Source organism: Myiozetetes cayanensis, unplaced genomic scaffold (genome assembly GCF_022539395.1).
Source record: "Myiozetetes cayanensis isolate MyiCay16 unplaced genomic scaffold, myiCay2020 scf26, whole genome shotgun sequence".
NCBI classification, from domain to species: Eukaryota; Metazoa; Chordata; class Aves; order Passeriformes; family Tyrannidae; genus Myiozetetes; species Myiozetetes cayanensis.
Window position 1 is genome coordinate 3,616,655 of NW_026087477.1, and position 24,489 is coordinate 3,641,143.

The following is a 24,489-nucleotide window of genomic DNA, read 5'->3' on the forward strand; positions in this document are numbered from 1 at the left end:
GGTGTGGCTGCTCCCGGCGTGTTCACTCAGGTCCCAGGCTCCTCTGCTGTGTCCCCCAGGCCTAACGGCTGCCCTGGGCACACAGTGTGGGGGGAGAGCTGGACATCCAGGCCCTCACTGCAACTTCTGGGCTTCTCAGTGTCATAGCTGTGTCCACGGAGAGGCAGAAAGCCTCTGGAAGAAGGTCTATGGGTACATTGCCACACCACTGCACCTCTGCACTGGTGCATCAAGGCACAGGTGTGTTGGCACGTTGGTGCCTTGGCACACGAGTGCATTGGCACGTTGGTCCATTGGTGCATCAGTGCATGTTGCAGATCAGAGCCAAGGGCAGCCTCCTGGGCTTGGGACCAGCTGAGAGGGGTGATGGCAGCACAGGGACATCGGGGACAGGGCACTGAGCCCAACATGGTTCTTGGAATTCCCCCACGGACTCGTGCTGAGCTTATCAGGGCCCCGCAGCCACACCACCCACGGCCCCCCCGCCACCCACTGCTGCCACCCCGGCCACTCCCCAGCAGACACGGCTCAGCTGGGTGCCCTGTGTGGCCTCTTCAGGGCATGGGGACCCCCACCCCGACGGCTCCCTGGACAGTAAGTGCAGCGTGGTTGGGGGCGAGGGCAGTGCCAGGGGCTGGGGGAACACCGTGTGCCCCAGAGGGAGCGGTGCCCAGGCAGGGGTGGTGGCAGCGAGGGTGTGCAGTGAGGGCTCGGCAGTCCGTGGGCAGGCAGTGGGACAGCGGCCACGCGTGGGACGCTCACGCACGCACGTCGGTCGGTCTGGGAGCGCGCGTGGCCACGGGCACGGGGTGGGAACAGGGTGGGTGCATCGCAGCTCTGCAGCCCTGTGCAGAACTCCCGGCGCAGGCAGACCCTGGAAAGTGTCCCAGTTGTCTTCTTATGGTGGGGAGGCCCAGGCCAGACTGGCGGGTGCTGCAGTGCCACCTGCTCTGGCCAGCACCTCCCGTGCTGCTTGGCTGGGCTGGCACAGGGTGGATGAGCCCAGGACCCCTAAACCCACCGTCCCTCAGCGCCGGACCGAGCTGAGCCGGGTGGATGGATTTGGGCGCAGCTCTGGGAGGGGCCGTTCCGCTCGCGTGGACCAGCCCTGATAAGAGCCCAGTTGGCTTCCTCCTCCCTGCTCCCCTCCTGTGCCAGCACCCCGGGGAGCGGGGGCGGTGTCCCCTTCCAGCCAGGACCTCGACCTCCCCAAACAGGGTGAGAGGTGTGGGCAGGTGGTTTTCACTATCCAGGTCGCCGGGGGCAATAAAAGAGCGAGACTGAATCACAGGTAGGGGAATTACAGGGAAATTCAGCAGAGCACAGGGACAGGGGGAGAGGCTGAGCCACCGGGGCTGGGCATGGGCAGCCAGGATGTCCCAGATGCTGCTGATGAGATCCAGGTGCTCCTGCCCCAGAAAAGGCTTAGACAGCTCCTGACTGGAGCCCAGCCCCACTTGCCCTGTGGGAGGACAGGGCATCCCAGGAGGGCTGGAGGTGAGCAGCAGAAGCTCAGTCACCAGTGTTGCTGCAGGAAGGAGCCGTATCCAGAGTGCTCTCATCCTGGGGATGAACTGGGATGCTCCAGATACAGGGAGTACCAGGCATCTGCCTCTGTCCTGGGGAGCCTCACCCTGGCCCGTGCTTGCAAGCACCGTGGCAGACAGGCTCTGGGCTGCCCCTGCCATCACCCTGGGCTTGCTCCCGTTTTGCCTCGTGCTCCCAGCAGGCCGCGAGTGCCCTGGAGCGGTGCCCGGCAGTGACACACCCTGACCTGATGGGCCTCACGTGAGCCCAGCCAGGACTGGTGACGGGTGACAGCAAGGCTGTGGCTAAGCCTTGGCAAACAGTGCGTCAAGATGTGCTGCTGGCCCTGGGTGCACCCGGCTTGTCCGTGAGTGACGTGCGTGTCACCGGCTCCAGGTCCAGGGATGGCATCTGAGGTGTGGTGAGAGGTGCTGTCTCACAGGGACCCACCTGTGCTGCCCCTCCCTGCCTTGCACCCACTGTCCCAGCCGGCTGTGGCCCAGCCAGCGCCGGAGGATCAACCTCAAGGTCAGGGCCATTCACTCCCGCCCTGCATGCCAGGGGGGTTAAAGTCCCCTCGTTTTATGAGCCATGAAACCATTTTTATGACCCAATTGTTTCTACAGCTTGGTTGTTTGGAGGCTCCTTCCTGTAAATGCATGAGGCGATATTCCAGGCAGGGGTGGCCTCGGTGCCACTGCCGCCACCTCTCCCTGCTGGTGCTGCCCGGGACTGGGGGTCACTCCCAGCCCTGTGCATGCAGAGAGGCCCATGTGACACCAGAGGGTGTCTGTGCCCAGGGTGATGCCAAGCCCGAGCTTGTGGCTGTGGTCTCGCTGCCATTGGTGGTGCCACAGACCTGTGACAGGCTTGGCTGTGCACCCTTGGAACGTGCCCAGGCTGGGGGACAGAGGTCAGATGGGGATCTAGGCTCTGTGGCAATTCCTGTCGGGAACGGTGCTTTGTGCTCTGCCTGCTCCTGCCCCAGGCAGGGCAGGTTGGTGTGCTGGTGTCTGTCCCCAGCAAGGACAGTGGTACCAGGCTGGAAGAGGGGCTGTGCCCTGACCTCCACTCCTCTGCTGCTCTTAACGGGTGCTCTCCCCTCCTGCCTGCAGGGACAGCCAGGTCCGGCCCCGTGGCCTCTGCTGAGCCAGAAGCTCGTGGGTGACCTCAGAGCTGAGCAGCGTTCTCGGTCTGAAGAGAGGTTGGCAGAGGGGTGACTCTTCCCAGGACATGGACAGAGTCACCAGGCATCTGGTGTTCCAGTTCCCACAGGCCTCCCACAGGCCTGACTACAGCGATGGGCACCAGAACAGCTCGCTGGCAGAGCTGAGGGCAGACAATGATGACGACGTGTTTGGCTCTGCTCAGCACAGCACCCAGAGGGTGGAAAATGGCTATGGCTGGAAGAGGAGGTCCCAGTCACCCTCATATTTCCTGGAGGGTAGAAAAGATGTCTGGACCCCATCCCCGGACAGGGAGTCCAAGCTGGAGGTGGTGAGATCGGGAAGCCTGTACGACCTCAGGGCTTACAGAGGCGAGAGGAAACCCTCGAAGCTCTATGATGAGGAGGAACAGGACCTGTACAGGGTCCCTCCACCCAACATCTCACCTGAGAAAGCCAGGGAGCTTGAGGACGAGAGGAGGGAGGTCATCCGGAGCCAGGTGATGAGGAAGAGCTCCACCATTGCTGAGAGGTGGAGCTCCACGGATGAGCTGAGCTCCATCAACACCGGCACGGGCAGCCAGGGTGAGGGCAGGCATGCAGGCAGCGTCACCACCAGCTTTGCCATCAGCTTTGACAAACCTTCCCCAGGCAGGGTTGTGACACCTGTTGACCCTGACAATATCGACACGGAGCAGATCAACTTCTCTGCGGCTCGGCAGCAGTTTCTGATGCTAGAGAAGGCCAGCCCCAGCTCTTTCTTCAGCCCAGGGCAGCAAGCCATATCCCCTAAGCCAGAGTCAGTGACAAAAGTCTCCAGGGAAGAGTGGCACAGCCCTGAGATGGCCACAAAGGCTGTGAGAGGTTATGGTAGTGTTGGTGGATCAAGCCAGAGCAGGAGGGACAAAAGCATTTACCAGGTTTACAATGCGTCCTACAAGACACCTGAGAAGGAGGAAGTTTATACTCCCAGGAAAGCTCACACTGAAAGGTCGTATCCCATCGTGAAAATGTCCAGCCTGACCAAAGCATCATCCAGAGAGGACCTGGACTCTGGCTTGGGTGAGATGTATAACGAAGCCAACACAGGCTATGGCAGTGATGGAAGTGCCTCTAATGAGACCTTCAGTGGCCTTGTGGATCTGAGCGCTGGCAGCAACGGGCTGGGCAAGGAGACGAAGGTGAGCAATGAGACGCCCATCGAGAGGGAGATCCGCATGGCGATGGAGAGGGAGGAGAACCTCTGGAAAGAGCGGGGTATCCAGCGGCTGACCTCCAGCAGTGAGCTGGTGGAGATCCAGACCAAGCCTGTCCTTGCCCTTCATGCCTCTCCCGGCCCAGGCAGGAAAGGGAAGGACAGAGGCCGTGCTTCCCTTTACGTCCAGAGGGAAATCGAGCAGGAAACCAAGCGGGAAGAAGATCTGAAGAGGCAAGGGAGGCTTCTGGGGGCATATGACAGGGGGACACAACAGGAGCTGGACGAGCGCAGGAGGGTGTTTGAGCAGGAGGAAGCCCCCCCGCAGAAGTCCACGGCCCCAGGGCAGGCAGAGGAGCGGAGGAGATGGGTTAAGGAGTTTGTGGTGGAGCAGCCCTCGAGCCCCAGCCCCACAGAAATCACCAGGGGCAGCAGAAGCATTCCCAGCTACACAGCGAGCATCGCGCACTTCCAGCTGTCCCAGCCGCGCTTCGCCGCCAGCGAGAGGAGCCGGGAGAAGCCCCTGGTGTCCCAGCACGCTTCCGCCAGCGCCAGCAAATGGGGGAGCAGGGATTCCTGGGGAGGAAAGCTTCCCGGCTCCACCCCAAGCCCCACCGGCACTGCTGTCCTGCCCAGAGAGTACTTCTCCCTCTCCTTCTGGAAGCCGAAGGTCTCCTTCGTGGAGGACATGGGGACGCAGAGCCCGCTGCGGAGGGAGGACGGCCGGGAGGAGCAGTACCGGCTGCGCACCTGGAAGCCCCAGACGTCTGCACTGATTGAAGAGGAGATCCGGAGCGACCTGCAGAGGGAAGAGGAGCTGCAGGAGCAGCGGCGGCGGCTGATGAGCACCTACAGAGACAGTGCTTCCCAGGAGGGCTCCCGCTCTCGGCACAGCTCCGGTAAGGGAGGGCAGGGGCAGTGGTAGAGCAACAATCTCGTGGGATGCCCGTAAGGACTCCTGTGTGCTGGTAGCAAGTTGTCCCAGGATAACTTGATACCAACACACTGGAGTCAGCAGGAGAACTGCTGCTGAGGAGGAATAGGCTCCACAGGAGCAGCATGACTTTTGATTCCAGAGCCGCTCAGGTCTTGATGCCTTCGTGTCACGTTACAGCAGCAAACAGGGCTGGAAGGGCCCAGCTCATGCACTTCCCCTCCTAGCTCCTGCAGTCCCTAGCTGGGGCTCAGACATGGGGCCCTAGCTGTGACCAAACCTGCTGGATCTGCTGTGGACGGGAGTCTGGGGCAGGGGCCTGGCTCTCCAACAGCTCTCCAGCCCCCAAGAGCAGTTCTGGAGTCCCTCACCCCCCAATGCTTTCTTGCAAAGCTGCTTCAGGTGCCAGCGGCAGCTACTCGGTGTCTGGGTCTCCTGCCTCCACTCCTGCCTCACACCAGATGGGGATCCTGGGGCTGATGTCCTCCTTCACCCCACTGAGAGTGGCCAGTTCCTCCCAGGGCAGCACGGAGACCCCCACCCCGGACTCATCACGTTCCAGCCCCTTCGAAGAGCGGAGGAGGAGGGTGAAGGAGGATGGAAAGGTGAATGTGCCTGCCCTGCCCTTGGTGGGAGACCTGGTGGTGGTGGCACCCCTGAGGGGCTGTTCAGAGCTGATGGCACTGGGTGGGACTGGAGAGGAGCAGCAGCTTCCTCCTGGGGGGAACCTGGCCCGAACCGTCCCCCCCACCCCGAGAATGGCATGACTGCATGTGCCTCCCCTCCTGTGACCACCCTGGGGGCCAGATCCAGCCACCTCTGGGTATTCCCCTGCCAGGCTGCCATTATCTGATCCTGTTTTCCCTTTCCACAGTACGCAGGCATAGAACCCGTTGACAAGGTCAACACAGAGGTAAAGTCCTTCACGAACGCGGGGGCTCTGCTCACCCTGCCCTGACACCCCCTCCTCCCCTGGGCTCCCCTCAGGTGGGCGTTGAGCAGAGCGGGTTCGGGGGCCTGGCAGGAGGGGCAGCTCTACGAAACAGATTGATTATAAAAATCCCCTCTTTACAAAGATCCTGCACATTCTGGTCTCTGCAGGTGGTGGAGAGCACGCGAGTGATTCGTCACAAGAGTGCCATGGCCCAGCGCTGGGAGGCCGGGCAGTATGTCCGGGACGAGGACTGAGGGACCCCTGGGCCAGGGGCTCACCCTGTTTGGGATCGACTGACTCGTGTCCGGAATACCCAATCAGTTCCACCCCTGGCCACTGCAACAATCGGAGACACGTACCCTGCAAATCAGTCTGTTTGATTGTCACTGATAATCCTGCCATGCAATAGGTCTGCTCCTTCTTCCCTCTCCCTCTGGGGGAACACTTTTTTTTATTTTCCTAAGAGGGGAAAAATTGGATCAGTATTTTTTAATCACTTCCACCTAGAGTCAGCTGGGTAAAATCATCCCACTTTGCCCCCTGGGAGCTGTGTCTCTGGCTTACAACAGAGCTGTTTTATTTCTCAGTGATTTTAGGTTTTTAGGTACCACAAGGCCAGGCATCTCCTCAGGGATACCTGTATTGAGGCCTTTGGATCAGCATTGCCATGAGACTGGGGAATCAACATTGGCTTAACTCCTGTGATCCATGGAGACGCAGCAATGGAATATAAATATATATATAAATGCTGTTTATGTTGCTAATTTATTAAACAGTTGTTGCTCTCTCCTATTCTTCCTGGCCTGTTCTGTCCACCTGCTCTGCTGGTTCTGCACTGGTGTTTTGGAGGAGACCCACAGCTGGGATGTGGGGCTGGGGCTGGAGCCTGCTGGGAGCTGTGGCTGGGGGTCCCAATGGCTGCTGGGCTCGGGGAGCACCAAGGTCCTGTGGCTGGACCTGGGAGCACCCAGGGCAGGGGGAAGGGGCGCCTGCCTGGGGTGGGGATGGCACTGGAGGTGGCACCAGGGGGCCTTTAAGGTCCTGTCTCACCCCAACTACACTGCAGTGTCTGTGCCTGGCTGCCCCTGCTAGGAGGGTCCTTGTACAGACCCCACGGGGACCCCAGCCCCACTCTGTGGGAACTGACTGGGGGGGGTTCCCTGGTGGAGCTCCAGGGAGCTGAGTGGTGCCCAGGTTGGAGGGGGCTGATTGGGCCCCTGTTTTTTCTGGCAGGTGTGGGCCAAACTGACCAGCACATGGGAGGAAAAAGCCAGACCAGTGGTGGTCTCAGGGCTGAGAGAAGCCTGGCCCCATGGGGTGCAGAGCTGTGTGCAAGGCTGGGTCAGCCGGGCACTGGCTTTGGGATGGCTGTGCCACTGCAGTGCCTTCATGAGGCCATCCGTGCTCAGCAGCATTAGGGGAACAGGCAGATGCCCTCCAGCACTTGGTGAACTGAGTTTGTCTTTTTCTGTGTCTCTTCAAACATCCCTAAGTTATCTGGTGTTGTTAAATTCCTCAAACAGGACCAATTCTGGCAATGGGCTTGGCCCATGGTTCAGAAACCATGGAGGTGGCTCGTAGGGTTTCAAAGGGCCCAAACTCTCCCTGGGAGAGGTTTGCACCACCAGGCCAGGAGCAAGGAACACGGCAGGGAACAACGTGGAACGTGCCAGTGTTCCAGGACTCCATCCCCTGCTGTTCAGGGCACCCACTGCAACCTGGCAGAACAGACAGACAGGACTGAGCTAAAGGTTCTTTTATTTGGTTCTGTCAACAGTGCAACCAACAACCTGATTGGAATGTAACAGGCACTGAACAGCCCTGAGCAGAGCTCAGCACATCTCCCAGGGCCTTTGGGGAGCTGCACTTCGCACTCCAGGGAGACCACTTACCATAAAACCTTTCAACACTGTCAGACACTTTAAATAACTTCTTAAAACAGCTACAACTTTTTCAGTCTATGAATCTTTCACTAAGGGAAACGACCTGAACCTTGTGGGCAGCGATCCCACGAGATGGGCGTCAGCAGTGCCGTTGCTCTCCTCGTGTTGCTCTCCTTCCCTGTGGGCCTGTGCCCCAGGCTGAGCTGCCAGCCCCCAAAACGAAGGTGCAGTTGACACTCCTGGCTGGGCTGTGCCACCCTCCAGACCTCTACGTCAGCACTGGTGGTTTCTCATGTCACTGACTGTACAGTAGAACATTAACTTGCTTGGCAAACGTGAAACCAAAGATTCTCATTAACTCACTGAATTATCAGTTCCAATAACAGAAAGAACAACAGAGGAAATTTACCTTGAAGCTGAGGCGCTGCAGACATGTATATGCCTTCAATGCCAAGGTGAAGACCAGGAGAAGGATATTTGCTCTCAGCCTACACTAAATATCACAATAGGATTCTGTTTCAGAGGAGCCCTGGAGTGGTTTAAGGGGGAAAGCTGAAGGGATACCTCTGTTGCCTGGGCTTCCTTATGGCTACTCTGATTTGCTGGGTAATAACTTTCAAGATCTTTTCCATTTTGGCTCTTGTCAGTGGCTTTCTGCAGTACCACACCTTGTCCCAGATGGAGCACAGTGACCTGGGAGCCAGGTAAAGTGCATCGCTGTCATTCAGTGTGTCTGGTGGCCTCCTCCTGGCGTACTCCTTGTAACTGGTGACTGGACAGTTCTCTGGATCATCAGGCTTCGCAAAGAGCCGTGGGCTTGGCTCCCGTTTGTTTCCCTCTGGGCTCAGATCATCCTTCCACTCCAAGTACTCCACCTCTCCCTCACTCTTCCTCAGCACCAGTTGTCCCCAGTAGAGGTGGTGGCTCTTCCTGTGGGTGCTTGCCCCAAACCCCCTAACAACATTGGTGAACATGAGGTGCAGAAAGCCCTGAGGGTCCATTCTGTTTAAAATTCCCTTCTTACGAAGGTTTTCCACATCTTCGTCTGTCAGGTTCTCCAAAATGCTCCACTCTGCCTCCCTCTTCTTTTGGAACAGGCACTGATGCTTTAGATTCCAAGCTTCCTGAGAGGCCCTGAACTCCAGCCCTCTCACCACGTTGTACTGGTAGTTGTGCTCCTTGAGGTACCGCTCGATGTTGCGCTGCAAGAAGCCAAAGGAATGGACAGAGAAATCTGTGCCATCCTGTCTCTTGGCAGAGCTGAAGAACGAGACCAGGTAGCGGTCGAGGTCTTCAGGGGGCAGAGTGTGGATCTCGCGTGTCTCAGAGGGGTGGTGCACCATCAGCCAGTCTTTGAACACCTTTATATCGCTGGTGCGACAGTTTTTCTTTTTCTCCTGCTTCTGCAGCACATCTGAAAGACAAGACACAGCTTTGTAGACAGCAAGAATTCCAAAAGATCAGTAAAACATGAGGAGATGCAGGACGGTGTCCACTTCCCTTCTGAAAGCCATTCGGGGAACAGGACTCTCTCAAACCCCCTCCCCTAGAGCTGTGGATCAGTTTTGTGTTCTCCACAAGCCAGCAGCACCTGACAGCACCCACCTCTCCAGGGAAGGCTGGGCTCCTTCCTGCTCCCTCTCTGGTGGCTGCTGGCCCTCCTCAACGCCACACAGGGAGATTTCCCTTTCATCATGAAATCAGAGCATGACCCCAAAGTTGAGGAGGATGGTGAGGGAAAACAAACAGGTGAGTGAAGTGTATTATTATTTTGTTTAAACAATTGCCAGGATTCCAGTTGGGCTCTCTCTCAAGTTGTCATGGCAATACCACATCTACCTAGTTCAATGTAGCGTGAGAAATGAATTCTTTGGATTGCTGGAAAGCTCCATCTGCTTGCCTGTGACTTGTCCAGGACTGAGGAGGGGGAGATGGAAAAGGGCTCGTGAGCCAACATCTCTAGATTCCCCTTTTCGTACCAGGTTCTTTCATACAGGCTTAGCTGTCATCCTGAAATACTGTGGATGGATCAGGTGGATTCCTCTGATCCCTGTCCCACTGGTTTGGGTTTTTGGCCTGTTTTGTACTGACTGCTCTGGGTGCAGAGAGCAACGGCTCGTGAATCAGTAATGCCAAGGCCTCCTCTGAGCCGTGAGCCAGTTACCTTGGCAGAAGCAGATACTACACACACATTCCCAGGTGAATTCCCAGTCCCTTCAGATGACATTTGATGTCAGTTATGAAAACAGTCAAATAATACTCCCAAAACCCAACTGTGGCAATCTGGCAATATGGCTGTGGCTCCATAAGGAACATGAGTGTCTGTAACCCTAAGCCTGTTCTGGACCAGCACCGATGGCGTAAGCACATCACAGGCAGGCCCCAAATGGCTGTCTCAGCACCCTCTGCCCTTCCCAAGCATGTACCCAGGCCCCCACGCTGTAGGACAGTGCATATGAAAACCTTAATTCTTGAAAGGACTAAAGCAATGCATGGAGCTCCTGGCATTTTCCATGCAGGGTTGACACTGCCACTGCCACTGCTGGGATCTTTTGCCGCTGGCTTTGGTGCAGCCAGGGCTTCAGCCACAATTTCTCTAAGTTACTTCCCCTTGAATCCTTCTCTTGAGACCTGAGTTCCCATCTCTGGCTCCAGTCTCCCACTGGGACTCTCTCAAGTACAGCCCATGTTCCATGTGGGAATATGAAGTAAAATGGAACACCAAAGTGTTCAAAGCTGGGACACTGGGGCTGGACTGCAGCCAAGAACACCTTTGGGTAACTCAGGGAAGGGCATTTCCTACAGAAGAGCTAATTGCAGGGATCTTTTTAGTCCTTTTGAGTAGAAACAAGAGTGCCCCAAATCTGAGGGATTTGCTTAGATGCTGCAGAATAGATCTTGGCAGTGATGTGAACTCACCCTCCTTTGCTATTTTGGGAAAGTGATTAAAAGAACACCCCCACACCCCTGCAGGCACAGAACTCTGGGCTCTCTTACCTCTGTCTGAGGCTGCGGGTGGATGGCTCTCTGGACTCTGGAAGGCTGAAGGATGAGGTGCCTGCCTGGATCCTGATGGCTCGCTCTCCTCAGCCATGTTCTCGGTGTCATTCCTGCTGGAGTCCATTCCCAGCGTGTCCTGCTTTGGAGGGCTCAGCTGGAGCTGCCGCTGGGCATCAACAGTGGCTTGGAACTCAAAGAATGTCACCAAGGGGCATGACTCCAGCTGGGCCTTCACTTCAGTGCTGGAGACAGGAAGAGGTTTGAAACACAGCTTTGGTGCTGCTGACTCCGAGGGGTTCCTTGCTCTGGAAGTTTCAGCCGTGGGCCCTGCAGCAGTGAAATGACCCAGCCTCAGGATGTTCCTGCCCGGGTCCTCCAGGTTGCTGACAGAGGACTGCAGAATGTAGGCATGGCTTAGAGATGGCCCTGCCATGCAGGCAAAGGCAGGTCTTTGAGGGGCTGTTGGCTGGTGAAATGCCAACTCCTGGCAGTGGAGCATCTGCAAATCCACCTGAGTAGGTGGCTCCGATACATTATTCTGGTTGATTCTGTCTCCTTGGTTGTCTTCATCTGCTACACACTGCTTTTCATCAGAGATGATCAGTAAGTCGTCATCATCATTTTTGAGCTCCATGTTCTGACCACCAGTTTGGAGTCCAGCAGCTGTCAAGTGCTGCTCTGCTGCAGAGCAAGATGTCATCAGTTCCCTGGTATTTTGACTCCCTCTGGGTGATGGCTTCTTATGCCTTGTGTAGGCTGTGTCAGCCTCCTGCTGAGTGACTCTTGTGGATCTGCCACATGACCCTGTGCTCCTGACATCTGCTTGACCCCTCTCAAAAGACGATGGGGTCAGCCTGAGCCTCTTTTCCCCAAAGCTGTCTTCCCTTGCTGAAGCCTCAGAAAACTGGAGCTTCCTTTTTCTTCCTCCAGCCTCAGTCCCTTCTCTGTCTCTGTCTTGTAACTTCCCATACTGCCAGTGGTAGGCGTGTCCAACTCTGCACATCCACAGCACAGCATTGTCCCTGCTCAGGTGACCTGCGTCCTGCACGAATTCCAGGGCTGGGATCTGGTCGCATATGGTCCCGTGAGTGTGTGCCCAGAGCACAAGTTTGGAGAGATCCTTGTGAAGGAAACTGGCCTCGCTGCTCTCTCCTTCACCAGAGCTCTCGTTCTGTAACGGAACGTTGGAAAGAACGTGAGTGAGAGGGGATGTGCAAAGTGCAGTCCTGGGGCTGTTTCTGTCCCTCCCCCAGGAGAGCAATAGTTGTAGATAGGCAACTTCATCTCATGATTCCTTCTAAAAACCAATTTGTTCATTCTTTCTGTCTGTGGGATCATTTATGCCATAACAGAACACTCACCATGCTGCTGCTTTCTGTGCTGCTGAGCCTTCTCTCAGGTGGAGATCAGTAAGTGACTCTTTGAATGGCCTTTCTCTCTCAGAACCTGAAATAATTATCACACCTGTGTCTGTATACATGTATGTATGTATATATATATGTGTTTATATATATATATATAAAACCCTGACCAGCAGATGCAACTGAACTTCTCCAAGCTCAGCCCAGAACAAAGACCACTTCAGGAGTGCCGCAGGAGTGCCGGCCCAGGGCAGAGGCTGTGCCTGGTGCCCGTGGTGCCTGGGCCCCCAGTGCCTGCCCACCACCAGCCCAGCCCACCCGCTCTCCTCTGCAAAGGGAACCAGTCCCACCTCTCGCAGGTGCCCGACAGCGAACGACTGGGAAGCACAGGAACTGCTCCCTTTGGGGTGAGCCTGCAGCACAGCAGCACAGCTCTTCTGCACTTAGGCTCCATCAATCCATGTGTTCCTTCCTAATGATAGCATGGATAATTTTAGCCTGAATGCTTGGCTGTTGTGCGTGCCAGCGTGTGGAATGTGCAAAGCCAGGATTTACAGAGAATTTTTTACAGAAATCTACTGCTGCTTTAACCAAAAATCAGACAATAAAAGCCTGTTTGGAAGCAGCAAATGGCACTTTGAGCTCCTGATGTTAATGGAGGCCTTGTATGGGATCTACTGTCCCCGTGAGCTCACTCCTGATGGATGCCAACAAACAGGGTAGGGAGTCACCTCCAACAGCTGTTTTGGCTGTCCTGACCCCTCACAGGAAGTAGCTCTGCCCAAGCTTCTCCCCAGAGGGGTTTGACCTGTTCCCACTTCCCCAGACCAGGGAGCTCACAGACTGCGCCTGCTGAGCCCCCAAAAGCTGCACCTCAACTTGAGGGAGAACTGTTCTCCCTTCTGAAGAGAGTTTTATCTTTGAGTTCAGCCTGTGCAATTCCCTGAAAGGGCTGAGCTGCTCAGACAGACTCAGAGGAACTTCCATTCCATAATCCAGTCCCTTCAGTCAGTGTGGGAAAAGGTAACAGGAGCGGAAGCTCCACATGGTCATAAAGCCACAAAAAATTACTGACTTGGCAGATGAACATCTTGATCCCTATCACAGGCCTCTGCAAATGGAATGCTTTTATCTTTCCTTATCTCCAGACACATGTCTTCCTCTTCCTGATCTCTTGGAAAAAAACCTTTTTTTCTCTTGCTATTTAGTTCCCAGCACAGGCTCTGGTGCTCAGTTACAGACCCTTCAGCCCACTGCAGCCCCCACACTCCCAGCACCTGAGAGTGCCCCAAAGGAATGGCAAGTGGAATAGGCCTGGATTCACAGCCACAGCTGACTGACAAAAATGACCCCAAAGGCTGAACTGGCATACATATCTTCTCTTTAAAGAATAAAAACCCATCTTGATCATTGCCACAGTTTTTACCTGCTTCCAGCAACTCCAGGACGCCTATGGGGAGGGATCTGTGCCTGGAGTTCTGTTTTGGAGCCTCGTGCCTGGTTCAGTGTCTGCGTGGTTGGGAGTTGATGTGGTGGGTTAATTTTCTTTCCAGGAGAGGCTCCCATCTGATAATGGACACTGTGTGCAGGACCCACACCTTTCTGTCCTGAAAACAGGACATTCCAGAGCTGTACAGTAAAGGATTTAATTTTTTTTAACCCATGGGGAATTCAGTGCACTGCTAAAACCTATAGTTAGATGAATTCAGGCTCACTTGAAGAAAAAAGGTGGTTGTTTTTTTTTAAATCTACAATATTTGGCTTTCTCAGGCCCTGCTTCTCTGAGCAGCTTTCCAGGCCTCAGTGCTGTGAATGCTGATTTTAACTCTGTATTACAGAAAATGTGGCCAAGTAATTTCACAGGACTCTCCAGAGTTTCAGGGGAGACTGAACTCCAGGCTGACTGAAACATGGAAATGCTCTTTTTGCTTTAAGACTTTCCTGTTTGGACTTTGAGCCTTTGGGGTGGGGGGAAGGAAGCATGCTCAGCATTTTCTGAATATTATCCTCCTGTAAGGTCTGTCAAACACAGAATCACCTGAGAATGTCACCATCAGGATCTTCCTCTCTCTCCCTCTTGGGTGTGCCGAAGGCCCCAACCTGTGTGACACACACAGCCTTGTGCAAACAGGAGCACTAAACAGACACTCATTTTGAGGCACTAAAAGCCCTTTGCCCCTTTTGTCCCTGTCCCCCTGCCCTGTGACAACCCTGGCTGGTTCCTCTCATGGGCTCTAATGCCTGCTTTGCAGATTAGAACCCGGGACACACACTGAGCCAGCGCTGGCTTCCCTTCTCCAGATAAGACAGTGCAGGAAACTGCAACAATCCTGGTAGGAAAACAACAGGATACAGAACAGCAGTGCTTAAACTTGACTCCTGCCCCCTTCCCTGCTCCCTTGGGAAACCCTCCCTGGAGGTGGGGGGACAAACACAGGTGTGGGGCACCGCCAGAGCTGCGGCCAGTGCGGGGGCACTGCCGGGGGCAGGAAGGGCTGAAGCTGCACTCGAACACATCTGGCTGCAGGACAGGAGCTGAGTGGAGCAGCAGCAGCTCGTGGCTGCCAGAAATCATGGCGCTTGTCCCACCCTCCTTAGAAGGGGCCTGGGGGTGGATCCATCATTTCCCAGCACATCAGTTTTCCTGTTCTCTGAGATGTTTGTTTCCCTCCTCCTCTGCCCTGTACAAGAGCATTCTCAGCACCTCTTCAGCTCTTCCTGCTTCCACCAGCCCCTCCTGCCCTGTCTGCAGAAATACAATTCCCAGGATATATCCTGTACTTGCTACAGGGCGCCATTCCTCCATTTTGAGAGATGTTTCCAGAAAATCCCCCTCCCCCCGTGTGTCTGACTGCAGGCACTGGCTCCGAGCGGGAGACAGACCCTGCTGGCAAACACTGGCCTCCAGCACCACATTCCTTAAACAAGAGCTTTTTTGTTCAAAGATTCGGACACCACTTTTCCCCTGATTCCTGACTGTCTCTGGTCCTGAGGGGCTGCGTTCTGGACCCACTGGCCTGGGATGTGACTGTGACCACTGCACCAAGGCCTCTGAAAAACAATAATAAAAGCCATGGGCAGCTGGTACAGCACTGCCTGGGCCACTAAGCAGGAATCAGCCACCAAACCAGCCTGAGTGATGGAAAAAAGTCATTGGAAACCATGAACTTCTATAAATAGGAGTTCACATTGTACCCCTCAGAAGGAAGTGGGAAAGCTGAAATCAGGGACAGGCAAACATGTGACCTGGACAGGAAACGCTGCAGCGTCGCTGACACCTCATCAGGACCCTGGTGGTACTTGGGGGCACCTCACACCTGTGCCAGGGCCATGGGGACAGATGGCCAGACTGTCCTCATGATTCCACAGGCAGGCTGTGACTCTCCCTAGGATGTTTTGTTCCCAGACAGGCGCTGGGATGAGCACGGAGCCGTTATGGGCCCAGCCAGGCCGTGGGGACTGAGCGTGTCCCCCTCCACTGTTTGTGCCATGGTCGGTGACCGGGAGGCCGTGCGGGAGCATTGCCGCTTCCCTCGCTGCCCCCGGGTTTGCCACTAAACACCAGGTACGGGGTGATCCCGGTGTCTCCTGCAGTACGAGCTCCTTTGATCCCACCGGTTCTGCCGCGTTTGGCTGCGCCGGGCTCGCAAATCACCCGGGAACGACGAGAAACGAGGACCCCTTTTGTTCCTGCTCCCCGCGCCCGGACACGCCGCCGCCGCCCGGTACCGGCAGGGGGCGCTCGGTCCCGGTACCGGCAGGGGGCGCTCGGCCCCGGTGCTCGGCCCGGCCCCGCCGGTCCCGGTCCCGCCCCCCGTCCCCCGTCCCGCCCCCCCTGTCCCCGGTCCCGCTGGGAACCGCAGCCCCGCGGCCAGAGCCGGCACCGGCGCGGCAGAGCAGGGAAAGCCTCCCGGGCTGGGCTCGGCCCGGTGCAGCTCTGCCGGTGCTGAGTATCAGACAGCCGAAGCCAACAGCCCACCGGGGCTGGCCAGGAGAGGGACAAATCTTGTTCGATTTAATTGTCACAGAGTTTATTGCGGTTTTTTATATTTCTGAGCAGCCTTTTAAAGTTTAACTAAAATCACTGTGTGCCACAAGGCGTTTCTTCAACCATCTGCTAAACTGAACCAAACTAACCCAGCCCAAACCATGCCTGGCTGAGGGATGGCTTGTTCCAGTCCCTGCTGGGTCTCTGGCATGTGGAGGCCAAAGGGAACCCCGACTGCCTGTCCCCCACAAAATATCCCCCAGAGCAGCACCCCAGGATTTTGGCTACAGGCAAATACATTGGTTTGAACTCTCTGGTGATGCCATCAGATATCTGGATGATTTGTAGACTCCCACCTTTGGAGCCTTGGCTCCAGCTCAATTTTCTACTGTGTCCTTGTTCTGAAGTGCCACTGCCTCCCTTACCTGCTCCAAGACCACGTGGACACCCTGGGCAGCCTCCCACAGAGCACAGCACTGCCAAAGGACAGGATCTCACCCAGGGCACAGGGCAGCCTACGAGAGAGGAGAGAGAGAGGTGTTAGTTAGTGATCTCAAAGTGATCTCAAAGCAGCCTGCCAGTGCCTTGGTGGGGTGGAAGCAATGAGTAAAGCTCTCTGCTCTGAGAGCTAAGAGCCCTTGGCTTTGGTGGCCCTGAGTGGCTGCCTGGGGCAGCAGCCAGGATCAGCAGGACCTGAGAGGTACCAGTGAGAGGCAGTGACTCCCCACTGCTGTCCCCTACTCTTTGAGAGCAGAGCTGAGAGCCTCACAGATGAAAACCCCACAGATGGATGGCACCCATCTCCTGAGAGAGGCAGCAAGCCCAACCCTGGCACACGGGTCTGCTCGTTTGGACAAGAAACACACGCTCTGACACGGGATCTGGGAGCTGACCCCGCTCCTGCAGCAGCCACAACACCCTGCCCAGAGCCTGAGCAAGAGTAAACCTTTAACTCCACTCGACAGATTCCAGAAAACCGGAGCTAACAGGTGGGTTTGGATCTGGAGTTCTTGGCTGAAACGCCTCAAGGGGCAACTCCCCACACACACACTCCCTCTCCGAAGGAAGGATCCTGAGAGCTGACTTCCAGCTGCTGCAAGAAGGAACTGGTCACCTTGCAATATGAAATGAAGTATTTTCTCAATAAATAAAGTACTGTTACGTATTTTTTGAGCCCTGACCTTAAATCAAGAAAATGAAGCTGGGCTGTAGCTCCTCTGGGCTGCAGGTACAGGCAGTACCTGCACAGGAGGGAGCCAGGAGCAGCACAGTCAGACCTGGCACCAGGCACTGGGAGTCTCCTTTGGGCACGTCGATGCTGGTCTTACCCAGAACCAGGAACTCAGTGCTGTGGTACAGAGCAGGGAGCACAGAACTGATGGTTCTGCACACAAGGAGCCTCTGTGCCTGTGTGTTGGGGGTGCTGGGGCCCCACGGGGGACACTTGGCACCCCTTCCACAGGCTCCTGTCATTGTCCACTGCACTCACTACCCTGGTATCAGAGAGCTCACCAATTAAATATTAAACCTGCTAAAGGATATTGGATTTCTTTTGTTCCTTTGGCATCTCCAATGCTCTCAGTTCTCCCTGACTTCACATGCTGCCTGTTCCTGCCTTCGTGTTATTTTAATGCTTCATTTCATACTCTGGAGGGCTTCCTCCACCTCCTGTCTGTCACACAGAGCATCTGCTGTACCATCCAGACAAGGATTTAGGGAGCAGGTTCCTCACCCAGACCCCAGACTACAATCAAACCACCAATTCCAGGGTTCTGGACATAGGCCACTGTGTCTCTTCATAAATTTCCATCCAGTTTGATCCAGAACACTCTGGGTTTGAGTCTGGAATCAGAATGTGACATTTCTGAACACTTCCACCACCTGAAACATGAGCAAGACTTCACACCACGAAAGCAAAAGCCCCTCAGCCTGGGAGCGAGGCTTCCCTGTGCTGCTCCATTGCACAGCATCCTTCAGGAACACATGGGGCAGCAAACACTAGATGTCCGTGGCATAATTATGGCACTGACAAACCAACTGAGCCTCAGCAGCTGCCACTGGGGAGGATTCATTCATTCCCAATATTGCCTTTTAAACTTAAGTGCCACTGGAACAAGCACATCTTTGATCCAAGGAGGAAATCATTTGGAGCTTTGTGTTTAATAGAGCCGTGGCCCTGGGGAAATGATGTCGTTCTTGGCCAGGATCACAATGGGGCTCACGGCGGGCACAGAGCGCGGCTGTGCCGGTCCCCTCTGAGCCAGCTGTGTTTGGACATGCTTGTCCTTGACTCGGTCTGGAAACAAGCAGTTGAACTCAGCTGCACTGCTGAGGCGTCTGAGCCACAAATGTAGCACCAAAATGCAGGGTTTGGGGAAGGGGAGCAGCTTTTGGGCAGGGACAGAGGGACACACACACACCTTTAGACTGTGGATACCTCTTCAAACGTTGCTGCAATTTTTAGCGGTAAAACCCTGTGCTCACAGCAGGCAGTGAGCAGCAGGCAGGCTCCACACCCAAGGGAGCACTTCGAGGTGCTCTGCAGGTGCTGTCTCTCTGTCAGGGCCCTTTTTCATTTAAATGGCCCCTGCTCCGACTGTGACATTCCCCTGTCCAGAGTCATCTGGCATCTGTGCCACAACCATTTCAAACGGCAGACGCAACAGGAGACACCTGCGGACAGAGGGGCCGAGCTAAAGTTTCAGGAACAATCCCTGAGCCTGGCAGGTGAGCGATGGAGGTGCTGCAGCAATAATGCATGAGCTGCACCTGGCTCCCCTCGCCCCCTCGGCGCTGCTCACCCGGGAGCTGCCAGTCCAGCCCCCTCTGGGCCCCCTCAGTGTCACAGTGCTGTGGGACAGCAAGTACAGCACAGCAGCCCGGGGACTTACTGGGGCACACCAAGTGATGCTGAGCTGGGAGAGCAGCAGGTATGGTGGGCTGAGCACTCCTGGAGTCCCGCAGAGCCCCCCAGGTCCCAGTTCTGGAAACCGCTGTTGAGCCACCGAGCCACCCCAGGGGCTGGCCAGGAAACTGGCACTGTCCTTAGAGGGTCACAAAATCAAATCACTGGAAGCAAAGGAGGTTCCCAGGCCACTGCTGAGCAGACCTGAGGCATGGCAAAGTGATGGAACAGCACTCAGCTTTCCCTGCAAACAAGGCCCTGACTAAAGCAAAAAGGAAATGCAGAGCTGGAGCTACAGACAGACCAGAAATGGTGTTTACTTCCCTGCCCCGGGATAGCAGGAGATGTGCTTGGAAGGAGGGTTGTTTGTATAAATAAATGTTCATTCTTGGCAGTGGAATGCAAACTATGCTGAGGGGCTGGAACCAGGCACTCGGGAAAGCTGAGGCCAGAGCAAGGGAGAGACGAAGTGAGTCTGCAGGGAGGAAATTCACATTCATTTTTAGCAACTAGGAGAGGTTCTCAAGCTTGTTTGACATTTTTGATTATGCTGATGTAGAGCCTATTCCAAGGACAAAAGAAGTCAGGATTACAGGTTAAACAATTAGGAAATTTCACACCAGGCAGTGAGGGGTAGTGCCGTCTGCAGGTCTGGAGAGCCTCTGAAACACGGGATCATCTTTCAGTCTTTCTAGACAGATGGAATTTGAATGTCTTGCAGAATCCTCACCCAGGTCAGGAACTCAGAGCGTGGGCCTGCAAGTCTCTCCTGACAGCATTTTCTGAGAGCCCACAGCAGGCAGGAAAGATGAGCCTGAGCTGCTGCTCTTTGTCCAGACTTTCCTGCAAGGTTTCTGGGAGGGTAGGAAACAATCCTGCAATGTGGCATCAACTGTGTCAGAGTCTGTAACTTTACAGTGGGAAACAAAACTTGCAGTTTCTCGTGGAGAGTGAGCTCAGCTCTGTGGTGTCACATCACAGAGTCAGGGCCTGTCTGCTTTCCACGCTCAGAACACGTTGCACTGTGACTGCAGGGTCTCCCATGGATCTGTGGAAAAGAGCTTTACCTGCTTGCTCGCCCACCATCCTTTCTGAAGAATGTGCAAGGACCTGTCCCTACATTTCAGTTTGGGTGTCGGGGGCCACAGCTGGGGCACTGAAAGGGCAGGAGTTGCCCATTTGTGTTGAGCAGAGATCTCAGCCCCCCCTGTGCAGGAGCTGGCACCAGTCTGGGGCAGTGGAATCGGAACCTGCATTCTCTTTGAGATAATGGAAAGTCACAGGGAGGTATCCAGCTTTGGGCATGAATAAATCATTACAGGTATGAATTATTCAGGGTTCAGCCCTCCACATGTGCTCCATTCAGACTCCAGCAGCAGCATCCCTACTGTGCAGGGTTTCTTCCCAAACATTCCAGGTCTATGACAGGCTGATGAATCCAAGTGTTCGAATAGGATTAAAAGAATAATTAAAAATCCAACAGTAAAAAGCTGCTCAAAAGAACTGTGACACCTCAGGCTGGCATGGCAGTGGCCAGGCAATGTCTGAGCACCACGGTGTCAATGTTGCAAGCTGTCCTTGAGTTAGTCACAACCTGGGGTGGGAATAAAGAGTGGCTAGGGAAATGCTGGAGGGAAGAGTTGGAATGATGGGCACAGAATCAATACAGGAACCAACCCAGCCTTCTGGTAACCTGTGTCTAACACAAACACAGGTTTTACCTGGATTTCTCAAATGTCAGTGTGCAATTTCGGTAGCGCTGAGGCAGTAACTTAGAATTTCTGGCTTAGATCTGTGCTGTGATACCAGTGGCTTTGCCCTGTGGTGCTTTTTTAACATCCTGTTTATTATGAGCTGAAATGGATCGAATTAAGAGAAGATCTGGTTTGCAGTGACTGGAAGGATGGCACTGTTAGAGCTGGGCTGCTGTGATTACTTTAATGCCACAGCCCAAATCACTGCACTGGGGGCCCAGGTGAGCAGGGGCAGCCACGTGTCCCAGGTGCTGCCAGGTGATTTCTGGGGAAGGCTGCAGTGAAGAGACAAGTGAATCAGACCATAGATCAATCAAACCACAGATTACTCAAACTATAGCTTAATCCTCACCACTCCAACCCCGACTGGAAGGGGAAAAAAAGTCCTGTGTTGAACAGCCAGGAAATGGCTGGTTGGTCCTGCACAGGAAATGAGTCAGCCCCGAGCATCGGGAGGAGCCGCGGGGACAGGGAAGTGCTGAAATAACATGGACGAGGAACGGCAGAAATACACAGAAGTGTCTCATGCCATGGATTAGAAAGAAGGAAAGGTGTAAAATGTGAGCTCTTGTGATTCTACTTGAAATTTTATGTTGGTGCTTGCAGCATGAAATACCTGCAGCTGCAGTTTGCCAGCCCTGTAAAAAGAGAACTCAGAGTGTGCAATGGCAACACCAACTGTGCCCCAGGTGCAGCTCTCCTGGCTTGCAGAGCTGCTCAGCTCTGGATCTGCACAGAAGGCCTCGTGTCGCTGCAGTGGCAGAGCTGTCACAGACACTCCGCTACCGGAACCCATGCAGGAGTTAGGAATCAGCCAGCTCTCCTGCGGTCCTCCCTGTGCCCATTCCTCCTCCTCCTCCAACCACCCAGCTGCAGAGGGGCTTTGGGTCCCTCTCCTCGCTCCTTCCCTCAGGCATGAGCAGGGGAGCCCGAGGGTCAGAGCCTGACACATCTGCTGGACTGACAAACCCCGCGGGGATTCCACTCGGATCCGCCCGTTCTGCACTAACCCCTCCCAGAGCTGTGATGTGGCATCCTAAACGATGCGCAGAAGAATGTTCTGGCACCCTAAGATGTTGCTAAAGCTGCCAGTATGCCTTGAAACAAAACTGCTGTGTTCACTGAAAAGGGCTGGAAATAAATAAAAGCGACAAAGAGAAGCAGAGGGATTGGAGACACCCCCTACTCCCAGGTTTCTTTGGGATAAGCTGGCAGCAGTTATCTGGGAAAGAGTTCCCTGGTTTATGGCCTTGCAGAGTTCTGGGAATAACGGGGCAGGAGAGGAACTTCCAGGAAAGCAACTGTCACTGGCAACAGCAACTAGGATGCACCACTCTGCCCAGGGCTTCGGGCTCCTGAACGGGGGCCGTGTTTTAGGAGGGTTTCTGGTTTTCAAAGTGCTGACAGAAACGTCGTGTGGAAGAGGAAGGAGAAGAGGAAGAGTTCTGCCAGTTTGCAAAGGACACAGTTACGCAGAGAAGCGTCCGTGACCCCGCACAGGCTGCAGGGTTGTTTAACAATACAAAGGCAAAAGGCAGGAAAGGGTCCGGTTTGTTTCAGAAGGTTTTTCTTCTCCAGTGGTGAATTAAACGCCAAGAGATAACACAGGCAGGAAGAGCTCAAAGAGAGAAAAAAAGCTGGGTGTGCCCCAGAGGCCTTTCCCGGCCGGAGGAACCGGAGCTGGAGGGTGGGACGCTGCTGCAGGATCCTACAAAACAAGCTGGTTCTTTTTTTTCCCTTTGCCCTCCTCATTTTTTTTTCCCCCATGGCCATTTTCATCTGGGTTTGTTTTTCAAAACAAACACAAGGACGCACAGGGGCAGGTCCTGCTCCCCGCTGGTTTTTCATATCAAGTGTGATCTTGTTGTTAAATGCATTTTCCTGTTTGGCCCAGAGAAAGCTCCAACAGCATCTCTGGTCACTTTGCTCCCTGAGCAGATGCTGCCTAAAAAGTTCCTGCTCATATTGCAGGAAAAACAACTGATAAAATGTTGCACAAACATAATTTCTGCCAGAACTGTGGAAAATCAGAGCGAGTTGCACAAACCTTAACGAGACTTTTAAGTCAGACCACACCTGCAGAGGACAGGCCTTTGGAAATCAGGAATCTTGTGCTGGCACCCACCTCTCACTGTTCTGCCACAGATACCTAGAAAGCACCTGGGATACCTGCACATGCCATAAACTCATGTCAATAGCCACTAGAAAATCAGATCCTGGCTGAGCAATTCTTTAGGGTATTGAAATAACCCATATTTAAAAAAAAAAAAAAAAAAAAAGGAGGGATTTTTGTCTCGACAGCATCCTCTACCATAGAGGGATTCCTTACGGTATAGAAATTAAATCATTCTAAAGGGAAGATGAAGTGAAACACCTCCATGAGAAACACACCTTAAACCAGGCACAGATCAAGGGAGTGCAGAAAGCTTGTGTTAGCTGTTAAATTCCTGCTCTCTTTGATCACATCGCTTTATCTCCCTGGCTCCCAGCTACAGTGGATCCATAATCCCCATCATTTTCCTATTCTTTGTCTCATCGAAGTTGTAAATCTCTTATCTGAGGCAGAAGCTGAGCCTTTCATATGCAGGACCCCAGTAAACAACCTGGTCTCAGACAGTTCTATTTGCCTTTAGCAACAGATCAGAACACACTTTTCCTGGACTTTAACTGGGAGTCCAGTAAGTCAGAGGTTTGGGAATCAGAGTTCCCAGCTCCTGATAAGATCCAAGGCAAGCTCCTGCATTTCACAGATGGGGACAAGAGTGAGGGAGGCAGGTAATGTCTGATCCCAGCCTCCCAAACCTCTGAGAATTGCCCCACTAAGAAACAAGAGCTCTGACCAGAGGACTTTGCACAGCAACAGACCATTTCAGTTCTAACTTTTTCTTTTCCCTACTCACGCGTCAAGTGTATACTTGAGAGAGACGAGAGAATACAAAATGCATGTCTGTACCTGCCCGAGTTACCTGACACGCTGCAGAAACGCCCAAATTGCCTTTGCACTCTATTTTTTAAACAACTTTCTGAGCACTCATATCGGTCTGTATTTAAACAGTGTTTCATCTACGGCAGGATCTGCTCCCTGGAGCGATGCTGGGAAGGATCCAGCGGGGGCCAGGGGCTTGGGATGGGGGCAGACCCCCACACCTGCCCTGGTTACCCTGAGGGAGCCACAGAAAGGATCTTACAGAGCCACCACAGCCGGCTTAAATTCACCATAGGTGGCCCAGCACCTCCAAAGGAAATCTTCCAGAGGTTTGACAAGCCCCAAACCCGTGGAATACACCTGAATCTCTACAGAAGTGAGGCCTACAGGCAGTGACAAACACTGAGGTGGGGCAAGCCGATCTGAGTGCGCACTGAGGTGCCCCTGACGGGCCATGGAGCTGTTTCGGGCAGCAAACGATCACAATGGTACCGGAGGCACAGATACGCCTCGTGCCTGAGCAGCAGCTACGTGAGACGTCTTACCTCACAGGATCTCTCTCTCTCCCTCTCACTCACAGGGTAATCTTTATCCTTAAGACATTAACTGCGATTACACAGACTCCATCCCGTACCTCAAATCAACCCTCCAGCCCCGCGCGGCCCCCGAGGGGCGGCGCGGACCAACGACCCTCATCCGGGATGGCGGCGGCGCGCGGCTTCCCTGCCCGCACCCAACATGGCGGCGGCGCCGAGAGCCCCCGCAGCCCCCCACGGCACAACGTGCACGCGGGAGCCCTTGCCCGCATTCAAGATGGCGCCCAAGGCGGTGATCCCCATGCCCTGCCCCCACTCAAGATGGCGGCCGGGGTTGTCATCCCGGCCTCCTTCCCGCTCTGAAGATGGCTCCTCCCAGCC

The 24,489-nt window shown here is 54.7% G+C and overlaps 2 protein-coding genes across 2 annotated transcripts; one reads left to right on the top strand and one right to left on the bottom strand.

Moving 5' to 3' along the window:
- Positions 1–519: 519 nt before the first annotated feature.
- Positions 520–6,547, top strand: MISP (mitotic spindle positioning). The gene is made up of 5 exons (XM_050321280.1): positions 520–594; positions 2,643–4,786; positions 5,215–5,426; positions 5,696–5,734; positions 5,923–6,547. Exons 2-5 carry the CDS (start codon positions 2,761–2,763, stop codon positions 6,007–6,009), a joined length of 2,364 nt encoding a protein of 787 aa, XP_050177237.1. The 5' UTR covers positions 520–594; positions 2,643–2,760; the 3' UTR covers positions 6,010–6,547.
- Positions 6,548–7,568: 1,021 nt separating this feature from the next.
- LOC126643025 (uncharacterized) lies at positions 7,569–24,273 on the bottom strand. The gene is made up of 5 exons (XM_050321139.1): positions 24,207–24,273; positions 16,413–16,502; positions 12,000–12,084; positions 10,636–11,809; positions 7,569–9,052 (listed from the first exon to the last, which is right to left on the bottom strand). The coding sequence occupies exons 3-5, from the start codon at positions 12,000–12,002 to the stop codon at positions 8,178–8,180; spliced, it is 2,052 nt and encodes a 683-aa protein (XP_050177096.1). The 5' UTR covers positions 12,003–12,084; positions 16,413–16,502; positions 24,207–24,273; the 3' UTR covers positions 7,569–8,177.
- Between the last annotated feature and the right edge of the window lie 216 nt (positions 24,274–24,489).

What these genes read in the sequence shown, in the direction of transcription:
- MISP (XM_050321280.1), top strand. Translation starts at nt 2,761, where the DNA reads ATGGACAGAGTCACCAGGCATCTGGTGTTCCAGTTCCCACAGGCCTCC. An exon ending in CCGCTCTCGGCACAGCTCCG is followed by an intron (nt 4,787 to 5,214) that starts GTAAGGGAGGGC and finishes TTTCTTGCAAAG; the next exon opens with CTGCTTCAGGTGCCAGCGGC. An exon ending in GGGTGAAGGAGGATGGAAAG is followed by an intron (nt 5,427 to 5,695) that starts GTGAATGTGCCT and finishes CCCTTTCCACAG; the next exon opens with TACGCAGGCATAGAACCCGT.
- LOC126643025 (XM_050321139.1), bottom strand. An exon ending in ACCCGCAGCCTCAGACAGAG is followed by an intron (nt 9,053 to 10,635) that starts GTAAGAGAGCCC and finishes CTTGTCTTTCAG; the next exon opens with ATGTGCTGCAGAAGCAGGAG.